Source organism: Solea solea, chromosome 21 (genome assembly GCF_958295425.1).
Source record: "Solea solea chromosome 21, fSolSol10.1, whole genome shotgun sequence".
Taxonomy (NCBI): domain Eukaryota; kingdom Metazoa; phylum Chordata; class Actinopteri; order Pleuronectiformes; family Soleidae; genus Solea; species Solea solea.
The window spans coordinates 11,367,587-11,377,937 of NC_081154.1; the positions used below are offsets into that span (position 1 = coordinate 11,367,587).

Below are 10,351 nucleotides of genomic sequence, written 5' to 3' on the forward strand. Positions count from 1 at the left end.
CCACTAGGTATCAAACAGCCCCAGAGTTGAGTTCACCCTTATGTTCTTACTGTAGATATGGTTCAATAGCCACAGAGTGTTAAATGTGTTTTAACTTAACACCCCCCCTTGAGCGCCTCAGAATCTTTCAACTTATATAAGTCTGTATGTTATAGGTCAACGTGTAGTTGTGCTCACGAGTGCACGGTGAACACTCACACGGTGAACTCTGCAGCCTCCTCGCTGTTTTTGCACGCCGCATTTCTTTTCTTCCAAAAATGTTCTTCATATTTTGAAAATCTATCAGTGAAACGCAGCCAGCAGTAAGAGGCCCAGTTCAGACAATCATATAACAGCGATATATATCACCAAATCGATATTTTGACCCACCCCTATGACAGTGGGACATAAGACAAGCTCATCTGACAGCGGAATTTTCCAGAGTTGTAATAAATAAATTAATAAATTGATCTTTTTTGGAATACCAGCATTTATGCTCTTCCACTTTTAGCGCTGGTTGACAATGAGCTTGTGTATTTGCTTGTAAAAAATCAAAAACACAATAACCCCGTTGTTACCACAGGTTATCTTTATTAAAAGCCACCTGTTGGTCTTTGGTGTAGTATGTGGATGCATCTCCATACATAAATGATAGTAAGTCAGTGAGTAAACTGATGTCACTGTGTGCATCACTTGCGAGGGTGCATGTATTTGCATATCGACGTCTCTGTAAGTACAGAGATGTCGATGGTTTAGCTGTAGATTAACGTTCATTCTGATAAAACAGACAGATCCTCGCCTCTCTGCTGCTAATCCACAGTTTTCCTAATCCCTTCTGCTGCTCCTGCTGCTCCTGCTGCTCCTGTTCAGGGCCTCAGCAGGATTCAAGTACACATTTCCAGGTCTCGACCACTCTTCTCTCCACATTACTGCTATCACCTATCCGTGACTCTCTTTACCCAACTGTGATGTTTATAACCTTCTTTTTTTTTTACATATTGCAACATTGAGTGACTGTCACATAAAATTTAATCCATTCATGTGTCCATTACTTATAGAGCTTATTCATTGAGGGCCACAAGGGGAGACTCTTTTAATTAACAGCTTTCATTTCATCAGCATAGTGAGACCAGATGAGATTGTCTGGACATTTCTATTTTGCTGACCTGATAATATTAAATATGCAGTGGAGAGTGAAAGGAAATAAAATGTTAATTTCTAAATCTAACACAAGACAAAGAACTTAGAGAGCACAAAAGCTCCGCCAAGGCCACTCTCTTTTCCACATTGTCACACTCTATCTCGTTTATAATATTATTTTTTTTAATCGGTATCCAGATCTGATTCCTTGGGCCTTTATGTTCAGACAATTTCATCACAATTTGTCCAACAAACAACAACAGACCAAATATATATATATATAACCAAAATATGACACATTTTAGATAGCTGACTGCATTAGAATTATATAATTATATTATATACTGTGCAATGTAGCGTTAAACTAATGCATAGAGTTATTGGAGTGTAGTTAACTGGCAGCCTGGCGATGGGAAGCCCAGAGCAAAGCCACTGGTGGCCACAGTGTGTGGAATCTGCTTTATTGTATTCACGCTTTGTTCTCGTATCATTTGAAAAACAATTCCAAACAAACAACAGCAAAGTGTACGGGTAGAAAATAGATATACTACCACAAGTGTGCTTGGATATGTGTATAATCACTATAATAAACTAAAAACAGTTCTGTTTTTGTAGCCTTAGAATAAGATAAGCCTTCAATATTTACTTAACGTGTACAAGGCAATGACTTTGTATTAAGGAGGTCACAAACTGTGGAACAACCTGCATAAGGCGATCGGGGATGCAAGTTCCATTCTCCTCCTTCCGGATTTTCCCTTTTAGGGGTCACTAGAGTGGATCATCTGCCTCCATCTTGCCCTATCCCTCATGTCCTCATGACCTCTTCTCTGTGGCCTTCCTCTTTTCCTTTTGCCCGTCAGCTCCATCTTCAACATCCTTTGTTAAATACAATCCCTATCCCTCCTCTGCATGTGACCAAAGCATCACCAGCAATCCGTGTCTCACACATCACCCCTGACAATCATCTCCACCCACTCCACCCTGCCTGCACCCTCTTCTTCACCTCTTCAGTGAACTGTCCATTGCTTTGGATGGTTGAGGTATTCTGTCTTGCTCCTACTAACCTTCCTCCCTCTTCTTTCCAGTGCATCCCTCCACCTCTCCAGGCTCTTTGTCCATCACCATTGCGAACAAGAAGGAGCTCAGATCTGATCTCTGATGTAATCCCACCTCCACCTTGAACCCATCCATCACTCCAACTGCACACCACTGTGTCACTGTCCTCATACATGTCCTTCACCACCCTCATTCCTGACTCCTGACCTTGTACAATAGCACAGTTCCTCTCTTGGTAGTCGACTGTAGTGCAGCTCCCTCTGGTCTTCTCTATACACAAATCACATCTGTGCTATTCTTTCTTGGCATGAGCGTATACGGCTGCTCGCTGATGTGTAAATGTTCCATTACAGGTTTTAATGAAAAATCACGTTTGTAGGAAGGCTTGTCAAAGATTTTATGGAATAATTTGCTTGCTTTTTCTGTGCCTTTATGTTATTTCACTTGCTTGTTCCCTCTGCACTCCTATTATTATTATTACTAGTATTCTTATTATTATTATCATTATGTGTGCGTGTTTGTGACATTTTGAAGTGAATGCTTTCTGCACAAATGAAGGAGAAAAACACATCTAGGAGCGGTGAGCAGAGGAGTTTGCAATCTGCAGTCTCACCTTTGGATGTCACTAATTCTTTTCCACTGAGCCTCTACTTTAACAAATTGTGAACACATTTACCACAAGTATTTCAATTAATCTCAGCAAGTCTTGAAAAGTTTCTTTCTCCTCATAGGTGTAAGACAATGCTTTCTTTTCCTCCGGGTTTTCTCTCTCTTTGCCGTACGTCCGGACGTTGTGTGTTGGGTTTTCAGCCATAATAAGACTTTGTCTCTCGATTTCCGCAGCTCATCAACATCTGGTTCGGACAGGTTTCCCGTCTCTGGAATACAAAAGAGGTCAAGACAGAAGACATGTGCACATCCAGTGGATAACTGAGTCACTCACCTGCAAAAAGATCATAGTAAAGCTCCATCGACGCCTCTCGTCTGCCCCACTCTCTCTCCAGCAGGCCCTTCATTATCTTCAGAGACCCAGATGCTGCATCATCGTCACTTTCCACTTTGAGACCGGCATTAAACTGGTCATCTTTGGGGCTGTGCGCCATCGCTGCTTCCTCTTCTGAGCCCCCAGAACTCTGCCTGGCTTCACTAACTGGAGAGAAAATATAATAGTTATAGCTATATATAGTCACTTGATGCACTAGAGTAGTAGTATTCAAACCATATTCATTTATATTTTATGGCATCACCGAGCCGTATTGTTAGATACACCAAAAAAAAAATCCTGAACATACACCAAACACAAAAGACTGCAGCTGTTTTCAGTCTTAGCTCCATAGTTGTGATTATATAAGAGGATAAACTGCTCTACACTGTGCGACGCCGCTGTGTTCTGCTCTGCACACGATGGTGGAGCTGTGCGTCGTATTTCCACATCGACAAAACCATGATGACTTTGTTTTTCCGGGTGATTGCACTGAATCGATCTGCTCTCATTCTCGGAGGCAGATTGTCAAGTGGTCCAGGCGGATTGACTGGTGAGCCTCGGGTCAACACAGTTCTCGTATATATTGAAGACAGTTAGAGCAGTTTGCAGACTGACTTAAATTTGAGTTTGCCGTCAGAGGTTTACAGTCCCTAGATGCAAGATATAAACATAGTTTTGTTCCAAAATTGCACATTAATTAGTCATGATATTTTGATTCATTTGTTTCCTTTTTTATTCTTGCCGTCTTGTCCTTTTAACCCCATCTCATACATAGTTTTAAAATGTTTTTTTTTAATCTTATGTGTTAGTAAGATGTAAGAGGATGAGAGGAGGCCTCTGTCCAAACACTGCGAAACAAATGCACCTACAGGGTACAAATAAAGACACTGAGTCATCATCACTTTTGGAGAGGCCCTGGTAAATATAATAATAGTTCACAGTATAAAGCCAAGTCCACAAAATGTGTATAGCGGTGAAGACAATTTGGAAAGCATTAGGTTCAGAGGGAGAGTAAACTTCATTTCATTTGGTTCCAATTACAGCTACTGTTCTGTCATTGAATGCATGTCTTTGCTTACAGTTTGGTGGCGCAGATAGGCTCCAGTTTCCTCCCATAATGTGGTATTTTTCCCAGTTCTTGCGATTCCACTCAACGTTAAGTTGTTCTGTGATTTCCTTGGCCCGGTACTCGTTTTTTTCCTCAGTCTTTTTATCACCTCTGTGTGGCTCAAGCTGCGGCTCGTCCGCTTCACTGAGGTAAAATGAGCTATTACCGGCCACCATCTCCTCCATCTTTTCCAGCAGCTCTGTGACCTGCCCATCAGCGCTGCTCCTGTTGTCGAGGACATGGTACCTCTTTCCACATTTGTCAACGAGCCAGCGGAGAGGCTTCCCCTCGCTCTCGATGTGCTGCTCGATAGTTTTGCTCCCCAGAGTGTCCCCAAATGTAAACAGCACAATTACATGTCTCCACACTCTCTTCCCAAGCAGCCTCATGTTGTCCTCTGTGACCCTTTTCTGTTCATCCGTGAACGACGTGTCAAGTGGCACCGCCAGCAAGACGACACTTGGCGGTGGTGAGCACAAAGACGCGGCGTCTAGAATCTCACTCTTCAAAGCAGCCGGGGTAAAGTTTGATGGGAAAAATTTCCACCATCCGGGAGTGTCGGTGATGAGGATTTCTCTTCCGGCCACTGTGCCACAATGCTTTAGGAGTTTGATTGTTCTCTCACCAGAGTGAAACACTTTAGCTTTCAGAATCCTGTTCCCTGTGGCACTCTTCCCAGAAAACACCCAACCAACCATTAAGACTCTCAGGCTGGGTTTTGGATCTGTGTGAGTAGATTGCTATTAGAAGTGGCTTTAAAGGATCTTTTTTTTTTAAACACACATTTAAATTTGTGACTCACAAAGTTCACTCAAAGACTGGAGCTCTTAACTGAGGGGACACTTCATGTATGTATGGGTAACGATGTGCAGTCAATTATACATCGCCATGTTGCCATGACGATGGCAATACTTGCATCTTATTACCAAAACTACCAAGATAAGACCCCGAGGAATGTTGTTCATTCGTGAGAGTAGACACATATGACTCACCTAACAGGAGAGTTCTGAGTGTTTGCCTCTGACGTCGTGAACACTGACTCAACTCCTCGGCTTTTTTGACCACTTCCTCCCTCCTTTCCTTAACACCTTGCATCAGCCTGCTGTCAGTCTGGTAACAGCCATTTTTTGCCACCAGGATGTCAATCTGTTCAAACAGCTCTCTGACTTTCACACTGTTGTCTGTGGCCTCTACACACAGGACATGGCGTCTGCCGCCACAGGCCGCCAGGAGCGACCGCAGCGGAGGCCCTTCTTGGCCGATGTATTCCCCAGCCGTCGTGTGGCCTCTGTGGCTAAAGACCAGCAGCGTGTGATCCCACACCTTCTCACCATAACAGTGATGCAAGTGCTCCTGCGCTGCCTTCTTGTTTACGTCTCTGAATGGTTGCTCAGCATTAATCACCAGGAGAAAAGCATGCAGTCTCTGTGGACACAGGCTGGGGCTGAGAATCATCTCCATCCTGACGAGTTCTGGAGTGTCACAGAGTTGATATCCTCGATGCCATCCAGGGGATTTTACCAACGTCACTCTTCGCTCGCATACTTCCCCTTCCCCTATCACGCTATCGAATGTTGCATCGTCTGCAGGAAAGGCGTTTTTCCCCAGAATTATGTTTCCAGCGAGATATTTTTGCGAGGTTTTGGAACCGACAATCGCCACATTCAGCTCTGTGAGAAGGTGAAACGAGAGGAGGAAGCGTTACACGTTGGAAGACTGAAGACTGGGGATCATCTCTTGTTCACGGGGTCGTTTAGTTCGGACTCACCTTTAGCAGGCGTGGCTTTTTCCATGTTTTCTGTAGAGGGTCATCAATGAAGCAACAAAAATGCTTTACCTCCCTTTATGTCTGGGCTGTCGCTTGTGTGAGAGCAAACTGTGAATAAAGCTCTCTGTGGGTTAGTTGTGTTTTCTTGTCGCGCCCTTACCAGCCAATAAGAAAGCAACCGATCTGCATGAACAACAGCTCTGTGGGAAAACCTGTTTACAGCTGTTCTGCCTGTGTGTGAGCGTTGTCAGTAAACTACACCCTTAGTTACAGGACACCTGTGACACCTGTTGTTTCCCTTCAAGAATTCAAAAATGTAGCAGCATTACATGTGAGGGGGCTGAGTTAGTTGTACATCAGTCTTTGACTTTTTTGTGCAAAGTGTGCGTTAATCACGACGCTGCCAAGCATATTCCAATATATAAGCGTTGAAATGGAGCGGTCATATGTGCATGCTTGGAGTAAATCAGATAAATACTTAAATACTAGTATTGTGGTTTGTTTGTCATGGAGCAATTCCAGGCCCCAAAGCACCTTTTTTTTAAACTTGTTGCCTCTGCCAGGTCCTTTACAAAACCTAATTACTAGAAACACAAGAGACACAGAGAGAGAGAGAGAGAGAGATGAGATCTGCAGTTTGCCAGTGAGGGGGCACAGAGATCTTGCCAGCAGGGCCAGAAGGCCCTTTAAGTCAATTCCATCTGTAATATTTGATGTCGATCCATCTCCTTGAAGGCAAACAATGCCTTGCTTACCGATAATATTAGAAATCTAATCCCGCCCCAATGCTGGTTGGGAAAGAGCAGTTACACATTGGCACAGCTAGTACACAACTTCAACTACAAACCAAGTGTTAGACAGAGGGTAACACTTTGGAAGGCACATTGGAAACATGAGTTGTTTTACAGGTGAGCTGCAACGATGAACTACTTATGACTACATTAACAGCAAGATGAGATCAAATCAGACAACGTTGAAAGCGGGACCTAAATAGAATGAAAGGGTTTTAAGCTATGACTGGTGTATTTTCTGGGTTTATTCCTCCTAAACATCAAGGGGCGTGATGGTAAAGGCCGAGACAGACAGGGCATGGCAGGGGTTGATGTCAGGATAAGTCACGTGACCTGGAGGCAAAATACTGAAAATACTCAGGAGAGTTAGGTTAATGCAAATATACCAGATAAAGACTGATTTGTTACTTTTCTTTTTTGTATCCGTTAGAAGTCTAATAAAAACCTTTAAGCTATTTGTAGTTGGACGTCTAACTCTAACTGAGATGATGAAAGTATGCGGCCAGGTGCATTACTCAGGCTTGTAACAGAGGCAAGATAACATCTGTTTTCAATGTCTCGTGGAAACTGTTCGTGACATCCAGCATTTGCTGTGGGTAATCAGCTGCAAATTCTCAATTATTTTTGAATGAATGAATCAATCGTGAATCATCGTTTTTGGCTTTTATACGCTGGGTTGTGTGGACCACTGACAAAAAGGCTGAAAAACAACAAGAGGGAAGTCCGGCAGACTTGTATGGAAGAGACTAAGAGTTCTCAAACTGAGCACAAATAGTATTTGGAACAAAAACTAACAAGAGATTCCTTTGGCAATTGTCTTTGTTCTTCCTCTAATCTAAAGGGGAAACTGCTATTGTTTTCTCTTTGAAAGAGAAATCCGTGTGTTTTCAGTCTTTCTTTTACTCAGTGTCTACCGCTTGGATGCCAATCCCAGCTGACGCAGGCACACATCCACACCTATGGACAATTTTAGAGTGTCCAGTTAAGGTTTTTTTCTGTGGGAAGACACTGGTTGACACGCAAGGAGAACATGCAAACGTTTTCTTTTACTATTGCTGAATTTTCTTTTTGCTTTCACATCATTCTCCTTCTCTTTTTATCTGTCTGCAGACAGGGAGGAGACGTTAGGAGCCATCTGCCATGTTAAGTATAAGTGCCCTCAAGTATTGTCACTTGAGGGCACTCATAGCTGAACCATAGCTGCATGTAGTGGCTGCCTTTCTTGCCTTTGTATCTCACGGCATATTTTGTCATCACATTGAAGTGTTAAAATTATTTTAACAGCACAAAAGCTAGATTCACACTCTCCACATCCACCTGCAGCCATGACTCTTCACAGATTTAAAGTAAAAAATTTGAACTATATAGTGAGCAAATCACACAAAGCAAAACTAAAGTTCCACACTTATGTAACTTTGGAAACAAAATCACTCTGCTTTCTTTCACTCACTTTTATTGTGGAGCCTTTTCACCTATAGTTGCTGCGTCTTGATTAATTCTTTGCAGTCAGTTTTCACGGGACTGTGATTCCTGTGCAGCGTGACCTCCTGTCACAAACCCAGACAGAGTTTCTACATGTCAGTTGATTCTTGCGTGAAATGACACCGACCTCAGCTATCACGTAAAAACCTTCATTTCTTCTTTTTTTTGTTTGAAACAAAAAGACCAAGACGCTGTTAAACTGTCTCAGTTCCATGATCCTTAAAAAGAGTCTCCCGTCCTCTTTCAGACAAACTGGGACTAAAAAGAACAGAACGGGGAAAAAGCCATTAAAGACCAGTTATTTTACCATAACATATATGAGTTCTTTCTTGTGTTTGACTGTACTACACTTTACTTTCTCTAAATGTTGTTTCATCGACTCCTTTGGCTGTTTACGTTGCTCCTTTTTTTTATTGGACATGTGCAGAAACAAACAAACAAGTATGTAATACCCTGGATACATCAACTTAAAAATGGGTCATTGGATTTACAGCTAATGATCCCCGTGCTCAACTCTGAGCTGCTGCGTGGATGGCGTCACATCCCGGGGTTTGAAACGCAACCTTATTTGACCTGAACAGGAATCAGCAAGATAAAGGGAGGAAGTACCGGTGGGGTCATTCCACACAGAGACGTATTGTTTTGGCATTTGCATTGGTCAATTTGGTTTGTATAATGCGACTTTTGTGTAAGATTCTGATCCTCTTAATATCAGCCAGAGTTTTACAATCACGGGACGGGGCATTTCGAAAGTTGTGCAGGTGCCAGAGGGCTGGAGGGTCATGTTGCACACAAACACACAAACACACACACACACACACACACACACACACACACGCTGTACGCTTCAAGTCAGTCAACATCCACGCAGGAAGAATGTGTTTGTTTGTTGGAGAGAAGGGAAGGAAAGAGGATGGAAGTTAAAGGTTTAAATGTGTTGCTACCCTAAACTCACATGCAGTGTGTTCCTCATGTTGTGGGGACACAGTCACATTATGGAGGACGCGTCTTCATTATGGGGGCAAAAATCAAGTCCTCATAATGCAAATGACTACATTTACTACAAGTGAAGACATGTTTAAAATTTAGGTTCAGTTTCGGGTCAGGGTTAGGATTAGGTCATTAGTAATTATGGTTAAGGTCAGAGTAAGTCTCCAGGAAATGAATGTAAGTCAATGCAATGTCCTCTGAAGGCATGGAGACGTTAGTCCATTTAAATTATGTTTATGAGGACAGAGTAAGTCCTCATAAAATAAATCGTTACCATTTTAAGGTGCCGACATTGATTTTTATTGATTATTTGCATGCTTCGTTCTTCTCTGTCAAGCAAAACTATCAGACCTGACTGAGGGAGCGTTTATACGTGTATGCAGCGGTGGTGCAGCGACATTTAACAAATTACTCCTAAAACTGTTGGGTGCTTCTTTGTGTTTTCAGTCGTACTTAAACATGTTTGCATCCATCTGTCTCGGCATGAAACAAAACACACAACATGTGACATTCCCGCGCTTCACGTCACCGGGAGCGAGACAAGATCTAAACACTGCTATACTCAGAAACACAGAGAGAGTGAACTCGTTTTAACACAGGTTTGAATGTAACAGACATTTGTTTATATTTAGCTTTAAGGTTAGGGAAAGGTTAGGTTTAGCTTTAGGTTATAGGGTCACATGTGTGTATGTGGGCCTGCTCTATGTACATGGTGGTGGAAATGTAGTTTAAAGTGAGTTATCACTTTATTGCAGTGCAGCTGTGCTGAAAGCAGCAATAATCCCTGGTGCACATGGGTCAAAGCGCAGAATCTTTTGCGCAGATACTTCTTGCACTAAAGATTCTGTGAATCACCTCTGTGGTAACCAAGTTTTCTACGGTACAAAAACAAAATTCCTACCAGGTTGGAAACATTCCCCTCTAGACTTTCCCGATATCATCACTCGGAGCTGCAGAACTATTTTAACATGTTTGGGTTTAAGGGAGCTGCAGAGGCATCTGTACTGTATAGCATGTAGCATTAAACAGCATTACAGAGCATTAGGAACATA

At 42.6% G+C, this 10,351-nt stretch overlaps 1 protein-coding gene across 1 annotated transcript; it reads right to left on the reverse strand.

The window, feature by feature from the left end:
* Window positions 1–593: 593 nt before the first annotated feature.
* LOC131448682 (GTPase IMAP family member 8-like) lies at window positions 594–6,175 on the reverse strand. The gene is made up of 5 exons (XM_058621339.1): window positions 6,037–6,175; window positions 5,261–5,938; window positions 4,240–4,992; window positions 3,119–3,325; window positions 594–3,053 (listed from the first exon to the last, which is right to left on the reverse strand). The coding sequence occupies exons 1-5, from the start codon at window positions 6,059–6,061 to the stop codon at window positions 2,872–2,874; spliced, it is 1,845 nt and encodes a 614-aa protein (XP_058477322.1). The 5' UTR covers window positions 6,062–6,175; the 3' UTR covers window positions 594–2,871.
* Window positions 6,176–10,351: the final 4,176 nt, after the last annotated feature.

Coding starts and splice junctions, on each gene's coding strand:
- LOC131448682 (XM_058621339.1), bottom strand. CDS start 6,061: ATGGAAAAAGCCACGCCTGCTAAAG. Junction 5,939..6,036: donor AAAAGCCACGCCTGCTAAAG/GTGAGTCCGAAC, acceptor ACCTTCTCACAG/AGCTGAATGTGGCGATTGTC. Junction 3,326..4,239: donor CCTATCTGCGCCACCAAACT/GTAAGCAAAGAC, acceptor TTTTCTCTCCAG/TTAGTGAAGCCAGGCAGAGT.